The sequence below is a fragment of the Rattus norvegicus genome, chromosome X, assembly GCF_021556685.1.
Source record: "Rattus norvegicus strain SHRSP/BbbUtx chromosome X, alternate assembly SHRSP_T2T, whole genome shotgun sequence".
Classification (NCBI taxonomy): domain Eukaryota; kingdom Metazoa; phylum Chordata; class Mammalia; order Rodentia; family Muridae; genus Rattus; species Rattus norvegicus.
This window is the reverse complement of record NC_141554.1, coordinates 27,363,792-27,385,835: the sequence shown is the minus strand read 5'-3', so window position 1 is coordinate 27,385,835 and position 22,044 is coordinate 27,363,792. Positions and strand designations below refer to the sequence as shown.

At 38.6% G+C, this 22,044-nt stretch overlaps 1 protein-coding gene and 1 pseudogene across 12 annotated transcripts in view; one reads left to right on the top strand and one right to left on the bottom strand.

The window, feature by feature from the left end:
- The window catches only part of Wnk3 (WNK lysine deficient protein kinase 3), a 164,130-nt gene that overhangs the window by 123,185 nt on the left and 18,901 nt on the right, over positions 1–22,044 (bottom strand). For 11 of the 12 annotated variants that reach the window (XM_087600106.1, XM_087600108.1, XM_087600104.1 and 8 more), the window contains 1 exon segment: positions 5,399–6,050. In XM_087600106.1, coding sequence (XP_087456232.1) covers positions 5,399–5,932 — 534 coding nt within the window. In that variant the 5' untranslated portion in view covers positions 5,933–6,050. 12 annotated transcript variants of the gene reach the window in all.
- Positions 6,717–21,875, top strand: LOC147998173 (large ribosomal subunit protein eL8 pseudogene; annotated as a pseudogene).

Below are 22,044 nucleotides of genomic sequence, written 5' to 3'. Positions count from 1 at the left end.
GTACACTATGCATGCACACTGCAGCTCACAACTGTCTGTAACTCCAGTTCCAGAGGACCCAATGCCCTCACACAGTCAGGCAAAACACAGAAGCACATAAAATAAAAATAAATAATTAAATTGCTGGGCTGGTGAGCTGACTCAGCAGTGAAGAACACTGGCTGCTCTGCCAGAGGTCCTGAGTTCAATTTCCAGCTACTACATGGTGGCTCACAACCATCTGTAATGGAATCTGATGCCCTCTTCTGGCATGCAAATATACATGCAGGCAGAGCACTTGTACATTAATGAATGAATGAATTAATGAATAAGTAAATAAATTTTTAGAAACTTAATGAACATCGGGAAAAGACTATACAAAGCTAAGAGATGGTGCGAATTTATAAATACAGAGTGTAGAAAATAGAAAGTTGCCATTTCAGGCAGGAGGATCACAAGTTCAAGACCAGCTTGGGCCATCAAACTCTAGATAAGTCTTACAAACAAACAGAACATCATAATCACAATGGAAATTACTTGTGTAAAGACATCAAAGAGTACCAAAACCTTCTTGAGATGTATTTCAGTGTCAAAGTATATACTCCTAAGATATTTACTAATCTAACAAATAGATAATGGGAACAATCTGACAGTTGTTAAGTGGTCAAAATTACCTTATCATTAACATACATCAACATAATATATCCTTGCTATCGAAGACTAAATAGAGGGGCATCACTTTTGTGATATTATTGACAAAAAATACAGAGCTTAGCTAGCCAACCATGGATGCATGCTGTAATAATAGTATTTAAGAATCATAGTAGAGAACTGGAGAGATGGCTCAGTGGTGAAGAGCACTGACTGCTCTTCCAGAGGTTCTGAGTTCAATTTCCAGCCACCACGTGGTGGCTCACAACCGTCTGTAATGGAATCTGATGCCCTTCTCTGGTGTGTCTGAAGACAGCTACAGTGCACTCATATAAATAAAATAAATAATTTTTTTAAAAACGAATCATAGTATAAGGATTTTAAAATGAGTTCTTGGTGTTTGTAAGCTACATAGTAAGACCTCATCTCAGAAAGAGAGAGGAGAGGGAGAAACTGCTAAATACACTTCCTTTAAAAGTTCAAGGAAACACTAGAAAAAACTGTTAAAAGAAGGGGGAGCATATGAAGTACACATAGTATAGAAACATGAATGTGATCAAAGAACTGAAAAGAGGAGTATTTGCAGACAAACTAATATATTCTGCTTAAGTTCAATATTTTAGTTTATGGTATATCTTTGTAACCCCTTTGTAAGTAGAAAATCACCTGAAAATAAGTTCAAAAAGAAAATGAGGTAGTAAAGGAGTAGCACCTCTGTTTCCTTCTGCTTCTAACCCTCTCATTTCCTTTAAACAAACCCATAGTTAAAAGCCCTTTCATCTTTTCGCTAACTCCAATCTCCAAGGCTAGCTCATATATGAACTATGCTCATTCTACTCTAGGCTTTATGAAATCTGTCTGTGTCTGCTTTTTTGCCCTTTTCCTGTCCCTAGCATTTAGTATAGGTCTGACACAGTACAAGGAGTGTTTGTTGACTAACCAAAAGAAATGACAACTGTAATAGTTCATATTCATTTCCTATTGCTACAGTAACAAATTAGCATAAACTTAGTGGATTAAAGCACAGATGTAATATGTTCCAGAAATGGGGATCAGAAATCTACAGTGAGTCACAACAGACTGGAATTCAGACAGTAGTGCTGTTTCTTCTGGGGACCCTAGGCAACTGTTTATTTCCTTGCCTTTTCCAGCTTTCTAAGGGTAACTGCATTCCTTGGCTTGGTGACCAAATACTGCAACAGCATCACTCCAAACTGTGCTTTTATTCATAGATCTTTCTCAAATGATTGCCAACCTGCTTTTCTCCTTACAAAGACTGGTGATTAGATAAACCAAGCAAAATTCACTATTTTCATCTCTAACTTAGCCTCACAGCAAAGCTAGTTTTAACCACATAAGGTTGAAGCCACGGCATCTTTGAGATGTCATTATTCAGCCTACAACACATATCAACTTCTTTCTCTTTCTTTTTGAAATCAATTCCACAAGTAACTAAAAATAACTCACAAAACTATTTAGGGATTAATGATTATTTCCCAGACCAGACTTGTCCCTTCCACCATCATCCTTTGCCATTTTGCAAAAGCATTTGTCTCTGGTTTACATTTAGTCATGTTATATAATTTGTTAAACAAAGAAACCAGAACACACATATTTGAGCAAGCTTGATCATTCCTAGATTCAGGAGAATCTCTTTAGCCCTGGGTCTACATTTAATATCTATGGCTGGATCTGACGAAGACAAAAGGAAATAGAACTAAATAGGATTGTGAGGACTTTAATGGAATTAACCTTATTTATTTTATTGGTGGCTCAAATAGAAAGGGTACTAAAACTGTTTTAGAATCAAAATTAAGTGTCTTACAGTGAATATTTCAAAAAAACTGTATTTTTAAAGAAACAAGATCTGACATCTAACTCATTATTTTTCTGCATCAAGCTCCTAAATGCTGGGATTACAGGTGTTAGCATCATGCTTAACCCTTAACTATGAATTTTCAGCTACTTCTTCTTCTTCTACATTAACTTAAATATAATAATATAATAATCACTACTATAATAAAAATGTACATACAGTGTTCATTCAACATGTTAACCTGCTATATAGTCTATTGTACCTATTTTTTTCTTGCTGGTAGTTTTGCTTTGTTTTGATTCTCAGTGGCAGCTTTAGTTTAGTTCACAGACTCTAGCTGGAGTTGCTAGGTGTCTAGGTACAACTTCAAGGAGGTCCAGGTCTGGAGGTATAGCTCTACTGGCAGAGAAGTTCAGCCCCTGAAATTCAAATTAACTGGGCATGGTGGTATATGCCTGTAATCTCAGCACTTGGAAAGTGGAAGCAGGAAGCTCAGAAGCTGAAGATCATTCTCAGCTACATAGCGAATTTGGGGCTAACCTAAAATATATCAGAACCTGCCTCAAATAAAATATAATAAACTTCCTACACCAAACTGTTAAGATTAAATTTTAATCCACCCATACGGCAACCAATATAATTTTACAATGGGTGGAATCTGGGTATTTCATACACAGCATTAGAACTTAAACAACAACAACCTATCTGTAGTGGCTATCTTTAGTCAGTCTTAAGTTTGGGATTTGTTTCCCGTTGGTGTTGGTGGTGGGATTTTTGTTGTTGTTTTGAGATAGGGTCTCATGTGGCCCAAGCTACATATAGTCAAGTGGGACCTTGAACTTCAGATCTTCCTGTTATCACCTGCCAAGTACTAGAATTACAGACATGTATACCACCATGCCCAGTATATGTGGTGCTAAAATTGAACGTAAAGCTTTGCTCATGCATGCTAGGGCAAGCACTATACCAAACTGAGCCATATTTCCAATCTTAATTTTAAGTGTCCCATATGAATGCTAATACTTTTTCATGAGTTGACTGAGGTTACCAAGGCTTGGTCTCCTTATATTTGACCTATATCTACCTAAAACTATTGTCATTATAATACTTTATGTGCTGTTCTATCCCTCATTTGTTTTTTTACTCCTTTTAATTTTATTGTTATTGATTTGAATTGTGTGTATTTGTGTACATACATGAGTACAGGTGCCTGCAGAGAACAGAGCCATCAATTACAGGTGATTATGAGCCACCTAACATGGATGCTAGGAATTGAACTCAGGTCCTCTGGAAGAATAGTATGTGCTCTTAACAACTGAACCATATCTCTAGCTCCAGAAATTCTATTTTTTTTTATTCTGTAAGAGTGTTTGCCTATGGTAGTAGGTGCTTTTAACCACTAAGCCATCTCTCTAGCCCCGGAAATATTTTTATAAAGCAAGTTTTATTGTATATTTTTTATTCACATTTCTTTTTTTCATCAGAATTATTTTACTTTTTTATTGGATATTTTTTATTTACATATCAAATGTTACTCCCCTTTCCGGTTTCCTGTCCATAAGCTCCCTATCCCATCCCTCTTCCCCTTCTTCTATAAGGGTATTCCCCCTCCCCAACCACCCTCACTCCCTGCCCTGACATTCCCCTACACTGGGGGGGTCCAGCCTTGGCAGGACCAAGGGCTTCTCCTCCCACTGGTGCCCAACAAGGCCATCCCCTGCTACTGAAGCCATGGGTCAGCCCATGTCTTTGGGTAGTGGTTTAGTCCCTGGGAGCTCTGGTTGGGTGGCATTGTTATTCTTATGGGGTTGCAAGCCCCTTCAGCTCCTTCAATCCTTTCTCTAACTCCTACAAGGGGGTCCCTGTTCATAGTCCAATTATCCCTCATTTGTTAATAGTACTACATAAAAATATCTACTTGGGCTCACTAACTTCTGTAGATTCTGGTGATTTCAGTTTTCTGTAGTTTCAAAGGCATGAGGATAGAATATCAAAAGAAGTTTTCAAAGAGCCAAAAAGTATTTTTCCTATTTGTAAAAATATATGAATTTCACGTGTTTTTGTAAGGAAAAATAAAGGCAGATATCATACTGAATACATCCCTATCATACACTTAATTATGTAGTTTAAAAATCAAATAATGAGACATATACAGTCAATTCTTAAAATGAGATGTTAGTGAGAATGTGGGGAATTTCCTAAAGCTAATAAAATAATTTTCCCAAAGACTGTCACAACACAGATTTTTTTTGTTCTTAAAACAGTAAAGGAAAGCAAGCATAGTTGGCATATGCCTATGACCCTAGCACTAGAGAGACTGAGACAGGAAGACTATCAGTTTGAACACAGCCTGGGCTACATAGAGAATTCAGGGCCAGATTGGGCTACATACCCTGTATCAAAATAAATGATAAATGTAAAGTGAAACTTACTTGTATTTCCAAAGGTTGGGTATTTTTATAGCTCAGTCTTAGACTACTTGCCTAGCATATGCGAGACACAAAATTTGATCTCTAGCATTAGATAAATGAATGAATGAATGAATGAATGAATGAATGAATGAATAGAGAGGAGAGAAGGGGGTATAACTCATTGACAGAATACCTGTATAAGGCTCCGCGTTTATTCCCAGCACTGCAAAATTAAGCTAAAAGCAAAACTGGTCTGGAAATATATCACAATGGTAGACTATTTGCCTAGTTTGAAAAGGCTCCTGATTCCATCCTTAGTATGACCAGAAAAGAAGAGGAGGAAGAAGAGAGGGAGTAGGAAAAAGAAAAATAGGACACTGGGGGTGAAGATAATTTTTACAAAGCTTGGCATGTGTTTCAAGATAAGAGTATAATTTCTAGATGATAGTGGAAGGGCTCTTCGCCTCTTTATCCTGGATCATGCAGGCAGTCCTGGCAGCTAAATTTGGAATTAATAAGGCCAAGAAAATTATATACTCACCTGTAGCTCACACCAAGCAACTTCAACCCATGTTTCAGTGTCCAATCCTTTATATACTGTTTTAAAAGCGCCTCTTCCCAGCTCTATATCAAATTTTAGAAACCTGCCACTAGGGGACGTTGCGACAGCCTTCATTTCTGCTTCTTCTTCCATTTCCTTTTCAGTTTTCTCCTTGAAGCAATCTTTTGAGGATTCTGAGGTTGCCTTTGAACACTGCTCATATTTAACTTCTTGCCCACCTCTTAGCACATTTGTAGGAACTTTTTCTACTCTTGAAATATTTGTTGCAACTTTTCTTTCATCTCTGCGGGAAGATTGGGCAACTTTGTCATCTTCTGTCATCTCAACACTCTTTCGGAAAAATCTCTTTCTTTCAATGGTTTCCCCAGAAGCAGAAAAGGTACTGTATTTTTCCTTTATTCTAGCTTCTACAGTCAGAGGTGCAACAGCCCGGGCAACCCTGCTTTGAAAGGAAACTCCATCAGGCTTCTCAGAATCTTCTGTGCTAGCTGGCTCCCCAGAATCAGTGGCCATTGTAACTAAAGTTGGCACTAAACTTTTTCCTGCTTCTCTCTTCAGTCCACTTACATCTCAGGTATCAGAACTATCAGAATGCACTTCCTTTTATGTAGTCATATATTCCCGTAGCAATCTGAAGGATGGAAAAGAGATAGTTTTAAAACCATCTTACAACAGAAATTGTTGAAAAAACAAGTCACCTGATTTATAATTGCTTCTTTCTTAATAAAAAGTTTATTCTTGTTTCTATACAACTAAGACTTCAGGGACTATGTGTTATCATTTTTAATATAGCTACAGTGACTACTAAAGCATGTTGCATACAGTTCAATATGTCTTCATACACAGATACCTAGTTCTCAGCTCATCTCAAACCCCCAAATTCAATATAGGTGCCCAAATCCTGAATTCACTTAGCCATACATAAGTTGAGTAAAAATACTACGTTTTTCCAGAAGAATTTTGCCTAAGATTCTGAATTCACCTGATACTAGTTTCTTTAATTTGTGCTAAAATATATGTAGAATCAAGTTTACTATTTTAACTATTTTACATGAAGAGCCCCATAGCCTTGATGCATTCCTTAGTTACAATGTTGTGCTATCTTCACATCTTACAATGTTTTATTATTTGTGTAAGTTAGCTCCCTCGTTCTAACTTCATATGAATTCCTGGGACTAATCTCGAGCTGTCTGCCTGACAAGCACTTTATACACTGAGCCATCTTGCTGGCCCTATCATCACTTCAATCCATTCCCCAAACAAATTCATCATCTTAACCTCAAAGTCTATATTCATTATGGAAAAATGTCCTATCCAGCTGAGAGCTATGGAATGCACCTATAGTCCCGTTACCAGGGAGCTGAGGGTAGAGAATCACCTAAGAACCAAAAACGAAAAATAACTTTTTTCCCATGTATATATGGAAAATAGAAGTTGGTGTGCATTGTCTTCTTTAATTGCTCACCATATTTTTTGAGACAGGGCCTTATTATTTAGTCCTGGCTGCATAAAACTATGTAGACCAGACTGGCTTCCAACATACTACATTGTCATCTTCTGAGATATACAGAAAACAGTTACAACATTACTAATTAAGAATGCAGGCGAGCAGCATACAAAGTTTCAGTGTACTACTTTGCTACTTTTTTTTACATGTTTGAAATTTTTCAAAATAAAATTATTTCAGAAGGCTGGGGAAATAGGCCTGCTAGTAAAATGCTTACTTGGCAAGCATGAACCCCTACATTTAGCTCCTCAGAACCCTTGGAGAAACCAGGTGCAATAATGTATGCTGAGGAGCCAGAGAAGGGAGAATCCTTAGAATGAGTTGGCTAGCTAGCCTAGCCAAATCAGTAGGCTTCAGGTTCAGTGTCTCAAAATATAAAGTGGAAGGTTGGCTGTGGTGGCCCATAGTTTTAATTCCAGAGCTTTGAAGGCGCAGGCAGGCAGCTCTCGGCCTTGTCAACATAGTTCTAGGCAACCAATGACTACGTAGTAAGATCCTGTCTCAAAAAAGGTAGTGAGCAATTGAAGAAGACAGGTTAAGATATAGGCACAGGAATAGGCATGTACTTTCTGAAAAGGAGCTCAATATCACAAGAAATAATCCAAGAATGTATAAATGACATTGCATGTAATTAAATAGCTCTGCCTAGAAAAGGAAATAATCACAAGGTCAAAAAGACAACCTACAAGGAGACAGGAGGAGGCGGGGGTGGGAGGGAGGCAGGTCATGCCAGGACAATGGAGGCTGACATAAAGGTCTCATTCTGTGTATTTACAGGTTGTTATCAATGTTCCTAAGGGATGAATGGTATCAGGCTTTGTATGTTTAGGTGGGCAATTATATATTACCAATTGTATCTAAAGTTATCGTGCTGTGTGTTCTTTTGATGGTTTGAGTGTAGGAAAGTCTGCGGCGGCAGGAGACACTGGGCCGCCAAAGAATTGGGATATGTTTCCACCAAGATATCTAGCAGATATCTTGGGACACCGCAGTGCTGGACCTAGTGAGGTAAAAGACAACTATATTTTTTATTTTTATATTTTTACATTTTAAGTCTTTTTATATTTTAAGTCTTTCAGGATACTCATATTCTTTTTAACGTGGGCTCCACGGGAATTTTGGGTTGAAATCCTAGTTAGACAAGCTACTTCTAAATTACAGGTATTATTAAAAGGTGATTACATTTGTTTTTAGAAAGAAGAGAATAAAGAGATTACCTGAATCAGGTAGGGATTTTCATCCATGGTTCAGAACTTAGATAAGGAAAAATTAGTCACTACCTCCAAGTAAAGAGTTGTGATGAATGTCTGTAACACCAGGGAGAGTGAATGCAGACATATAGAAGTAATAAAGAAAAATCTGTGGCTCCGGGTAGAGAGCTTAACAGATGGATATATTTTGGACTAAAGTCCTGGTTTGATACGTTGCTTATTAATATTAGAATTGATAAAAGGTGTTTAATTTGTTTTATGAATTACCCCGCTAAAGGCCATATGGCTCATTGATACCAGCAAGCCAGGGTTTGTGGTTACTTTCGATATTTACCACAACAGGAAGCTCGGAATCTATTAACGTGGGCTCCACAATAATTTTGGGTTCATTTCCTGATATCACAGAGTACAAAAGCCTATCAGGTTTATTGTTTAGCTTTTAAAAAAATTGTTTAATCTTAATAATGGGTGTGACTTTGAGTTTTATGGTTATATTATTACTCTGGGAGAGAGTACATAATACAAGCTTTTCTGGTTACAGACTAAGGAACACAGTATTTTGGGAGAAAGATTTTGTTTTTGTGTTTTTAAAAAGTGTGATTAGGCTCTAGAAACCTCACAGAGTCATATTGATCAGATTTGATCGAGGTAGACCGCCTGAAAAATTGATTCAGGAGAATCAAACAAGATATCTCAATTCTAAACTTTTGTCTTAAGAGTTGTATTTTACAGAACGTGTCTACTTGGATTCCTGGTCTCAAGGACTTTCAGCTGAGTCCAGTTAGGACATATCAGCTACAGTATTTGCTTCATTCTTCCTACTCCCTACCCCCAAGGATATCTCAACGCCCATGTACAGCTTGAAGAAGTTATAGAGGAGTCGTCGCCCCAATTCCCTGGACTTTGGGGGGCTGAAAGTGGTTATTCTAAAGTTGTTTTTATGAGGAATTTAGAAATGGTTGTAATTTAACAGGGAGGAATTAGCTAGATTGAGTTATACAATCGTAATCTCATCTGTTAACTAAGCTAAAATCATATCTTTGCTTTGATATAGAATTTATTTGTTAAAAGTTTAAAAGTACAGGGTTTAGTGCAAGTCCTTCTATTGATGTCATTACAAACTTCTGAGTTGATTACACATGTGAGTTAAGGGTCAAATAGCAAACATATTGCTGACTTTGTGAGAGTACTTTCAAGATATTATTAAGATATAAAGACAACAGTTCAGATGGTCTTATATAGATAGATGATTTTCAAAAACGTCAGAAATCCACAAACTTTGAGATTTAAAGTTATTTATCTTTTGTTGAGATATATCTGCTCCTAACAGTTCCCCTTTGGCGGATTTAATGAAGAATATGAACATCTCTACCTCCAGGTGAGGCAATACTTTGTGGCTAGGCAGCCACTGGACAAAACTGCCTGTTTCATCTGCAGACTAATACTGTCCAGAAAAGGACAAATTATGCAGAATAGTTGACAGATAAATCCTGCCAAGACAGGGTGATCAGCCCTTCAAAATCTGCATTTCAAGAGTCTGTCAGTTGATTTTGGGCCAGAAGGCTAAAGACTTGCACTCACATGTTGCTAACAGGGGACTGTGCTAGTGGAGATTTGTCTCTACAACCTCTCAGTTCTAGAAGCCGTGTCAGTCTTTCTATGTGTATAGATATTTGGTCATTCAAAGATTTCTGATGGGGTTGAAAACTGATTATAGCCTCATAGCCTATCAGGCTGTATAACTCTGAATATACATATTTTATTGGATAGTTATCAGATAGTATACAAGCTAGCCAAGATATAATATAGATTTTAAGCCTTTCTTAAGCTGGAATGAATAACTAAATGTTCTGTTTAACTGATATACTGATGGACTAGGTGTTGAGTATATCATATGCTTTATAAATTGTAGAATGGTAATAATAACTGTTCTCAATTTATATATAAGTGAAAAGGCTTTTTAACTGGACAAAAAGGGGGAAATGTTGTGGTTTGCCCTGAAGTTATCTGTATTTTGATGCTAATTTCACTGCCCCAAGGACAGCTGCCTAGTCACTGTACTCAGGAATCAGGTGACTTCACCAGAACCTTCTCCCCATTGAATTTGTAAAGTACAGGTGAGGGGCAGGTACAGAATAGAAGGAGGCCTGTCATTGGAGGAGAAGGAAGGATGGGCAGGAGAGAAGTTTGAAGGAAGAGGAGGAGACTAGAACATAAAGGAGGAGACAGGAGGAGAGAGAGAGAGAGAGAGAGAGAGAGAGAGAGAGAGAGAGAGAGAGAGAGAGAGAGAGAAGCCGTGGCAGGACAATGGAGGATGACGTAAAGATCTCGCTCTGTGTATTTACAGGTTGTTATCAATGTTCCTAAGGGATGGATGGTACCGGCTTTGTACGTTTAGGTGGGCAATTATATCTTACCAGTTGCATATAAAAAAATGACAACCTACTAAAATGGAAAAAGAAATCTTTGACAATACATCATACAGTAGAGTAATACCTAGAATATATAAAGAACTACAAAAAAATACCCCAAAATCTAAATCATCCAATTAATAAATGGGCTAGTGAACAGTTTTCAAAAGAATACAAATGGCAAACATATGAAAAAGAAAGTTTAGTGTCCTCAGTAATCAATGAAATATCAATTAAAACTATATCATCTCATTCCAGTTAGACTGTTATCATCAAGAAATTAAATGCTGGGTTGAGTATGGTGGCACATGCCTTTAATTTCACTACTTGGGAGGAAAAGACAAATGGAACTCTATGAGTTCGAGGCTATCCTGGTCTACATAGCAAGTTTCACGCCAGGCAAGATTACATACTGAGACCAGTTGAAAAAAATAAATTAAAATAAAAATTGCCTCCAGCCGAGTAAGATGCCCAAAGGAAGAAGGTGGCCCTGGCCCCTGCTGTGTTGGCAAGAAACAGGAGGCCAAAATGGTAGTCACTCCTTTGTTTGAGAAAAGGCCTAAGAACTTCAGCAGGACCTCCAGCCCAAAAGAGATCTCACACACTTCATCCAATGGCTCCGCTATATCAGGCTGCAGTGGCAAAGAGCCATCCTCTATAAGCTGCTCACAGTACCTCCTGCCTAATTAACCAGTTCCCCCAGGCCCTGGCCAGGCAAACAGCAACTCAGCTGCTGAAGCTTGCCCACAAGTACAGGCCAGAGACAAAGCAGGAGAAGAAGCAAAGGCTGCTGGCCTCTGCTGAGAAGAAAGCTGATGGCAAAGGGGATGTCCCAACTAAGAGACCACCTGTCCTCCGAGCAGGGGTCAACATAGTCACCACCTTGGTGGAGAACAAGGCTCACCTGGTGGTGATTGCCCATGATGTAGACCCCAGTGAGCTGGTGGTTTTCCTGCCTGCCCTGTGTCTAAAAATGGGGGTGCCCTACTGCATCATCAAGGGAAAGGTCAGACTAGGGCACCTGGTCCACAGGAAGATGTGCACCACTGTTGCCTTCACACAGGTTAACTTGGAAGACGAGGGTGCTCTGGCTAAGCTGATGGAAGAAGCTATTAGGACCAATTATAATGGCATATATGACGAAATCTGCTGCCACTGGGAGGCAATGTCCTGGGTTCTAAGTCTATGGCTCACATTGCCAAGCTGGAAAAGGAAAAGGCAAAAAAACTCGTCACTAAACTGGGCTAAATGTACCCTAAGTTTTCTGTTCATAAATATAATTACAAAATTAAAAATAAATAAATAAAAATTGTTGGGCAGTGGTGGCACACACATTTAATCCCAGCACAGAGGCAGAGGCAAGCAGATCTCTGTAAGTTCAAAGCTAGCCTGGTCTACAGAAAGAGTTTGAGATAGCCAAGGCTACACAAAGAAACCCTGTCTAGAAAAACAAAACAAAAAATATCATAAAAGAAAAAAAGAAAAGAAAATGCTAGCAAGAATGCAGGTAAAGGGGAACCCTTATACAATATGGATAGGGATGTAAATTTGGCATGTTCTACATATTATCTTGTCAGAATCCTTCATTCGCTTTTGTAAATATTTAATATTTTTTGATTTTGATAATATGAGGTGTGTGCGTGTGTGCATGCACGTGCACTTGCTTGCGCACTTGTTCTATGCCTGTACATAAGCATGTGTTCATGGAAACCTTAAGTTAACATGAAGAGATCAGAGGTCAATGTCACTGCTAATTTATTGGGTTGAGAATGTAGTTCAGAAGGTTCAGTGCTGCTTTAGCATGGCAAAGCCCTGTGTAAAATCCATGGCATTACATAAACCAGGCTTGGAAGCACACATCTATAATCTCAGTACTCTGAAAGTGAAGACAGGAGGAACAAGGTAAATGTCATCTTAGGCTACACAGTGAGTTTGAGGCCAGCCTGGGCTACATGGGTTTCAAAAAATAACAACTACATTATTAAGGCAGTATTTCTAGTATAATAAAACAAACAAACAAAAACAAAATACTATGGTACTGCCATAAGGGAAGACACACACACACACACACACACACACACACACACACACACACACACACACCCCACACACACAAAGAAATGAAAATGGTCTAAAAGTAAACCCACATATTGATGGTCCAATAATTTTAGGAAAACTTAACAAGGAGAGAATCTTTGCAACAACTGATGCTAGGGCAATTGACTTTTGTAACCAAAAGATGAAGTTGGGCAACTCAAAAACAAAGTTAAGGAGGACTACACTCATGATTTCCTATGGGGCAGGAGATTATTGCCATCTCTAAACATTATGGAAGTATAAGTCCAATATTTACTCCGTTATTTGATGGATAATTAAGAGTCCAATGAAAACATTCAGAAATTGACCAACAAGAGTGTACTATTAAAAACATCTACGTTTAACACTAGAGCTAAGAATGAAAGTAAGAATTCATAAGGTGGTCTATCAGGTTACATTGCCAAATCAATACAGTTCCAATGCCACTTAATAAGATTGCTATTTCCTGCAAGTTTTTTTTTTCTCTTTTTATATTTATTTACTTATTCTGTGTGTGTGCCCACTGTGGGGCTTACGTGGAGCTTAGAGACAACTTTCAAGGGTTTGTTCTTTCCTTTTTACCATGTGGCTTCTAAGATCAGACTCAGGTTATCAGATTTGGTAGCAAGCACCTTCAACCAGGAAGCCAAATCAGTGACCTGAGACCTTTTTTCCTTTAACTACTTATTTCGAAATAATTTTAACCTGGGGAAATAAGCTGCAAGAATAAACAAAGAATATAGTACAATCTTCACCCACATTACCCAATTGCTAACATTTTAAGTGCTCATTTAAAGTAAGAACAGTGATACTTAGTCACTTCACCTAACCAAAGGTCATTTATGCAGAAACCTCAAGGCCAAAAATCTAGAAGACAGACTTCTAAGCAGCCAGAAATAGGTAAAGTTATATGATTCTTAACAAAAATCTTCACACTTTTTTTGGAGTGTAACATTTCTTTTAAAAACTGAAATTCTATCTGGAGAGTAGTAGTGCACACCATTAATCCCAGCACTGGGAGACAGAGCTAATTCCAGGACAGCCAGGGCTACAAAAACCCTGTCTGAGAAGGAAAAAAATATGGTAAAGCCAGCACTCCAAGGTGAAGGCAGCAGGAATCAAAAGTTCAAGCCACCTTCAGCTACATGAGACTCTATAAAAACAAGAAAATAAAAAGAGAGAATCCTCAAATTATGCTGGGCATGGTGGCACATGCCATCATGTCCTTGTACAGAAAGATGCTACTAAATAACCTTGAGTACAAGGTCAGCTTAGGATACAGACAAGACCCTGTTTTTTACAACCATTCTAAATGAAATCCCTGGTCCATGCCTTGTAATCCTAGCTAGCCAGAGGCTGAAGCAAAAGGATCAAAACTGTAAGACCAGCCAGGACAATGTAGCAAGCCCCTGTCCTAAAAAATAAAGTTCAAATTGGGTTGTAATTCGGAAATAGAGCAATGGCCTAGCATGTGAGAGGCCCTGGATTCAATCCTCAGTCCTCAGCACAGACCTTGGAAATCTTTTTAATACTCTAAAAAAAAATCAACTTTTTAAATTATATGAGTATTTTGCCTAGTGCCAGTAGAGGTCAGAAGACAGCATCAGATCCCCTGTAAGCAAGTTGTGCATGGTTGAGAGTACCATGTGGGTGCTAGGAACTGAATCCAGGTCCTCTGCAAGAGTAACAAGTGCTCTTACCACTGAGCCAGCTCTCTAGACACAAAACTTTGAAGCATATTTTTTAAATATTTAGTTTATGTGTATAATTTTTGTCTCCATATGCATGTCTGCATACAATGTGCATGCTTTGTGCCCAGAGGTCAGAAGAAGCATCAGATCCTCTGGAACTGTAGTTACAGATGATTACAAGTTGCTATGTAGCCAAACAAGGTCCCCAACCATTTAGGCATCTCTCCAATCCCTCATACCCTAAAATTTTTTTCAGGCTCTAATATATTTTTAAAAGCCCAATTTGCTGATATCAAATACTAGAGACAAAGGGATATTTTATGAAGAAACAATTATATGCCTATACACATATATTTAACAATCATTCCCCCCATAATACATGAAATAAAACCTAACAAACTGAAGAAAGGACCAGACATTTCAATAACAAAATATTTGAACAATAGTATCAAACAACCTAACCTAGCTGACATCTGTAAAACATTCTCTTTAAGAAGAGCAAATATGAATTTGTTTCAAGCACAGACGAAGCATCTCTAGAACACATCAGATGCTACGCAATAAAACAAGTTTCAAGAAAATATGTTCTCTTCTACAACAAAACAATTCAATTAGGGGATGTAGCTCAGCTGCTAGAGTGCTTAGCTAGCATGAAGGAAGTCCTGAGTTTGAGCACCAGTAGCACATTAACTGGACAGGGTGATGCATGCCTGTAATCTCGGGACTTGAGACATGGATACAAGATCAGGTGTTCGGGTTATTTCTCTACATAGAGAGTTGAAGGCTACTAGCCTGGACTACATGAGCAGAGGGAAGAAGAAAAAAAGGAAGGAGGCCTACTAAGGAAAATAATTAAATTAGAACTTAGCAACAGAATAGCAATGGAAACAGATCAATGAAAAATTAATGAAAGGCTAAAAGTAAGCCTTAATACTTCTTGTCAGATAATTTTCAACAAAAAACTAAGACTATTCAATGAGTAAACAGCAGTATTTTCAGCAAAGTTATTGGACAACACAAATCAGTATGTGCAAGAGGAAAATTGGATCCCCATCCCACATCAAACACAGAAATTACTTCGGAATGGATCACAGACATAAGATAAGAACTATTGTTTCAAGCTGGAGAGATGGCTCAGCAGTTAGGAACACTGACTGCTCTTCCAGAGGTCCTGAGTTCAATTCCCCGCAACCACATGGTGACTCGTAACCATCTATAATGGGATCTGATGCCCTCTTCTGGTGTGTCTGAAGACAGCTACTGTGTACTTATATATAATAAATAAAATCTTTTTTTAAAAAAGAACTAAAACTATAAAGCTCTTAGAAGAAAACACCAGAATAAATCTTGGTTATCCTGGGCCAGGCAAACTTTCCCAGCTATAACAACCAAATATAGTGTCAACTGAAGAAAAAACTGACGGGAGGCTACAGCAGGCCAACCACTGAGTTGACAATCTAAACTAAATACAGACCTAACTAAACAAAACAAAACTAAATAAAGACCAGTCTGAGTTACACAGTGGTAATGTATCTTAAAAAAGAAACCAGGGGGCTGGAGAGATGGCTCACTAGTTAAAAGCACTAGATACTATTCCATAGGACAAAAGCTCAACTCCCAGCATCCATATGGCAGCTCACTGGAATCTGAAACCCAAGGTCCTGGGAATCTAGTTCCCTCTTTGGCCTCCTCAGACAGCAGGCATGTACATGATACAGACAGACATGCAGATAAAATACCCATAGACATGATTTTTAAAACAACAGAACATGTCTACAAGTCAGTAAGAGAAAGGGGGGAAGAAACTATCTCATAAAAAATGTTAAACCTTTGTACCTCAAAGAATATCATTAAGGAAGTGAGAAGAACAACCCATAAAGTAGAAGAAAATACATGCAAATAAGATGCAACAGATCTCTGTGAGTTTAAGACCAGCCTGGTCTACAGAGTGAGCTTTAGGCCAGTGAGAGGTACTTAATGAGACCCTGCTTTAACATAAAACAAGCAGACAAAGCATACAAAGGCAAACTGATTTTTAAAATGTACAGTTTAGCATGTTCAAGACTCTGAGGTATTAATCATCAGCACTCTACACCCTGAAAATGGGTAAAGGGTTTAACTCTTTTTCTAAAGAACATGCAGCAAAGTCTCTCTTCTACGTAGTTTTACTTTCACAGTTTCAATCACATTCAGGTACCTATAGTCCAAAAGTCATAGAAAAGGCTGGGAGTAAAGCCAGACATGGCAGCACACACCTAACTCCCAGTAATTGGAAGGCTAAGGCAGGAGGACCAAAAGTCTAGTGTGGGCTACATAATGGTACCTCAGAAAAAAAATCCACATACAAACAAAGGGGGCATGGCATGGGTGAGATGGGTGAGATGGGTGAGATGGGTGAGTGGTAAAGGTACCTGCCTGACAATCTGAGTTTAATCCCCAAGACCCACATGGTAGAAGGAGAGAACTGACTCCCAAAAGTTGTCCTCTGGCCTCCACAGTATGTACTAGTGCACACACGTGTAAATAATGTACTAAAAGTTAAAAGAAAAAAATTCGAGGGAAAAGCAAAAATACTACATTTGTATAAATTTATTATAGCATTGTTTTATTTTCTACTGCCATGATAAAGTACCACAACCAAGACAACTTATGTGGAAAAGGGTTTTCTTGGGGTTTATCTTTCCAAAGGTAAGACTCTATTGTGATGAAGCAGAGCAGCGGGAGGCAGCAGACTTTGAGATCACATCTCAAACAGGAAGCAGAGAAAACAAACTAGATATGGAGGAGTCTTCTGAACCCTCAAACTCCACTCCAGTGCCATACTTCCTCCACCAAAGCCATAGCTCTTAATCCTCTACCAAACAGCCACCAACTGGCGATCAAGTATTCAAATGCTCAAGACTTCTGAGGGATAGCTCATTCAGACCACCATATCCAACTCCCTGGACTCCACAGTTTTGTGGAACAAAATGCATTTAGTCCTATTTCAGAAGTCCCCATATTCTTTCACAGTCTCAACACAGTTTAAAGTCCAAAGTTTCTTCTGAGACTCAAGGCAATCCCTTAATTGTAACCCTGTAAAATCAAAAGGCAAATTACATCCTTCCAGCATACAATGGTACAGAATATACATTGCCATTCCAAAAGGGAGCAAAGAAAATATATTAAGAAAATGTTGGACCAAAGCAAACCAAAATCCAGCGGGGCAAATTCCAAATCCTGTAGTTCTGTGTACAATGTCAAAGTGCTTAGATGACCCTACCTTCTAGCTTTATAACTGCAGCACACCTCCCCCACCCTCTTTCAGGCTTCTTAGATTCCCTGCATGCAGCATGCAGCTCTTCTTAGCAGATATCTTGGGACTCTGGCATCTCCAACATCCTAGGGTCTCCGAGGCAATCCAGACTTTACACTCACAGCTTCACAAAATGGCCTCTCTATTCAGGGACAATTCTGTCCCATGCCTGTTCTCAGTGGCTTTCCAAACCCTGCTCTCTGCAAGAGCAGCAAGTACTCTTAACTGCTCAGCCACCTCTCCATCTACTTTTTTATTTTAGCCCCATGCACATCCTTAGGACACAGGGAGAAAGACTACAGCACAATCCCTTTACTCCTGCATCCTTCATGAACCTGAAGCCAAAACCACATAGTCACTTGAGGTGAACCCTGGTGCCCTTCAATCACCTTCCTAGCTGCTTTGACTTGTTCTTTTTCAGGAGCAGAAAATTCCTTAGACCTTTTCTTCTTACAAGGTGGAAGCTTAGCTGCATGGGGTCTTACTCTGAGCGTACCACTGCCTTTTCCCCAATGCACATCAGGACTTGCTTTAGTCACCTTAGCTCTTCCAGCACAAGCGTATGCTGTTCTCTTCAAAGTGTACATTCTGTGTTTATTTCTGCTCCCTTTCACTATAGGTCTCCATAAGAGTGATTACTAATAACCACAACAGGTTAACTTGAAATATCTTCCACCAAAGCAAGTAGTCCATTATGTTTTTGAATATTTGTTGATTTTTATGAGTATGAATGTTTTGCCTACATATATGTATGAACACTACATGTGTACCTAGAGACTACAAAGACCAGAAGAGTGTTCTGGATCCCCTTCAACTGGAGTTATGGAAAGCCAATAAGCTGCCATGTGGGTGTTAGGAACTGAACCGAAGTCTCTGCAAGAGACACAACAAGAATGATCTCTATACCAGTTCCTATTACTGTTCCCCTTTGAAACTTTTTGAGCTGGGCCTCTGAGGTCAGCATAGCTCTCAGCACTACTGGCTTCCAAGGCCCTACTAGGATTGAGCATTAAGCTCTACTTATAGCATTCAACCAATTTTCTAGTCCAAAGGTCCAAAGTCTTCCACATTCCTCAGAAACAAACAAACAAAAGCTACATGGTTAAGTCTATCACATCAATAGTACAGTCTCTGGCACCAACTTCTGTCTTAGATTTTTTTTTTCTATTGCTGTGATAAAAGATCACAACCAAGGCAACTTTAAAAAAAGAAAGCATTTATTTTGGGCTTACTGTTCCAGGGGCATAAGATTCCATCAAGGCGAGGCAGCATGGTAGCAAGTAGCAGGCGTGTTGGCTGGAGCAGCAGCTGAGGGCTTATATCTCAAACAGGAAGCATAGTGAACAAACTCGAAATAGTGCAAGGCTCCTGAACCCCCAAGCCCACCCCAAAGGCCTCCTAATTGTCCCCAAATAGTCACCAACTGGTCCAAGTATTCAAATGTCTAAGACTTATAAGGGATGTCTCATTTGAACAACCATAAGCATATTTTTATAGTAATAGTAGTAACTTAGATATGAAGATGTTCATCTATAATGTCAGTGCCTGAGAAGCTTAGATAGAAGGACTGTGAAGTTATGGGTAACATAGACCCTAACTCAAAACAAACATAAACAACCAAAAAGTAGTGGTAATATTTCACCCTCATAAAACCGTCACGGAATTCAAATCACAACTTAGGTCTTCAACAATCCAGGTATTTTCCCTTACAACTAAAAGTTCAGTGAGTTTTGTGGAGTTCTTTACTTCCAATTTTACATAGATTCTGCGGATCAAACTCAAGCCACCAGGCTTGTATAGCAAGCACCCTTCTCCATTGGTCCATCTTGCCAGAGGCAGACAGCTTTAAATATAATGGTACAATTGAATTAAAGCATTTTGTTATAATTGTTCTATCTTACTATTGGTCTGCCTTACCACTTAAACTTTATCCTATGTATATGTACATAGGAAAACGTACACTTTTATAGGATTCAGTACTATGGTTTTAGCCATGTACTAGGAACTTAGGTCCTGTACAGATAAGAGATTACTGCCTAATAAACACAACACTACTCATTTGGGACGTGCAAATCAAACTAAAATGAAATACTACTCATACCCAAGAGGATAGCTGCAATAAGAAAAAACTGTAACTGGCATTAACAAAGATGTAGCGAAAACAGATCTCTCATTCATTGCTGAAAGAAATGTAAAATGGTGCAGCTAAACATGAAACATTGTGTGGTTGTTCTCCAAAAAGTTAAACAGAGTTACCAAAACTTGTCTGCAAAACTGGGAAATCCCTGGGTTTGATACCCAATACATATAAAACCAGGCATAGTAGACCAAAAAAAAAAAAGGCTCATTTGACAAACCTGAATTAAATCCCTGGGACTTACATAGAGCAAGTAGAGAATCAACTCCTGCAACTTATCTTCTGACCTCTGCATGAGTTCTATGGCCCAAGTACACATGTGCACACACACACAATAAATAGATACATACATAACTAAATAAATGTTTAGCACTTTAAAAAGACTGATCTGGAGAGATGGCTCAGTGGTTAAGAAAATTGGCTGCTTTTCCAGAGGCCCAATGGTCCCTTCTGGCCTCCACTGGCACCAGACACACACGTGTTGCACAGACATACATGCTGTTAAAAACACCCATATACATAAGATAGTTTTAAATTTTTAATTAAATTTTATATATATATGTGTGTGTGTGTGTGTGTGTGTGTGTGTGTGTGTACATATGTAAAAAAGACATAGCAGCATAGAGATGTAATCTCATCCAAGATCAGAGTCTAAGGTCATATTCTACCACATAGCAAACTAAGACCAATATAGACTCTGTCTGAAAAGAAAGAAGGCAATAATTCAATGGGTAAAGGCACTTCATACTCAAGCTTAGAAACCTGAGTTCAATTCCTGGAAACCACATAAAGATAGAATAGACTCCAGACTCCACAAAGTTGTCCTCTGACCTCCTCACAATACAACAGAATGTCATGCATGCTTAAAAAAGTAAGACTTGACAACATACACTAAGTGAAATCAGTCAGAGGAAAATGCCACATACTTTGCAATTTTGTTTATGTGAATTGTCCAGAAACGAAAATCTTTAGGGACAGAAAATAATTAGTGGTTAACTAGCACTAGAGCAATAAGATAAATGACCATGTATGATCTTTGGAGGCAATGGTATGTATACTTTAGTCAGGCTTCAACTTGCTGTGATAAAATACTTCACAACTTAAGGGGAAAAGACTTATTGTGGCTCAGTTAGAAGCTTTAGTCTGTCATGTCAGAAGACCATGGCACAGTTCAAATCACAGCAGCTAAAAATCACATACTTTAGTCCCAGCACACAGCAGGCTGAAGCAAGAGGATCTCTGTGAGTCTGACACCAGCCTGAAGCACAAAGTTAGTTTCAGAACATGGAAGGTTAGACAGTGAGAATCTGTATCAAAAAGGAAAAAAAAGTAAAGACAATGCTTATGCTGTAAGGTTCCCCCCCCCATGTAGGCCCCCAGCATATGTGACAAGATTGTCTACTAAGTTAATCCTCTCTGGAAATGAATACCCTCAATGTGCTTCACTGATCTTGGAGGTGCTTTTCAATCCAATCAGGTTGATGATCAAAATTTACTCTCACCTAGTAACTATTTAAAACTAGATTGCAGAGCTAAAGGAACAGATAGCTCAGAGGTAGAATATATGTTTAGGACCAGCCAAAGCTTGGTGTTCAGTATCATGAAAAAAATCAGTTTTTAATGTTTAGATAAAAATGAGCCCAGTGTTGTAGAACTGCTTCTTGTAATCCTAGCACTGAGAGACTAAGGCAGGAAGATCTCAAATTCAAGGCCAACCTGGGAAAAATAAAACAGCTAGTCTCAAAAAACAAAAGGAGATCTGGTCCAGGATACAGGCCTGTAATAGCAGTCACTTGGTAGGCTCAAGAATGAAGAGCACAAACCCTAACTCTTCCAAAGTGGGTTCAAGTCCACCCTGGAAACTTAACAAAATCCTGTCTCAAAACAAAATAGAGATGGAGAAGTGGCTCAGTGATAGTATGTGAGGTCTTTTTTTTTAGCCCCTATTATGACAAAAAAAAAGCAATCGTAGTAAAACTGGATTGTAATTAAGCCTATAAAAAACCTTATAAACTCACTAAAATAATGAACTACGACATTTGTAATGGGAACCTTTTCCCTCTTTCAGATGGAATCGTACTATCTTGCTGGGCCTAGGCTCAAATATCTGAACGAGGTTGAACTCTGATTTCTCTAAGCCTGACTTTCCAATGGTGAATGTTTTGTGCAAATTTTACCTTAAACTGAGTATGCTAGGGGCACACCTGTGATCCCAGCACTTGTAACACAGAGGTAGGAGACGCTAGAGTCTGAGAGCAGCCTAATACACATAGTATGTTCCAGGATAGACAGGGCCT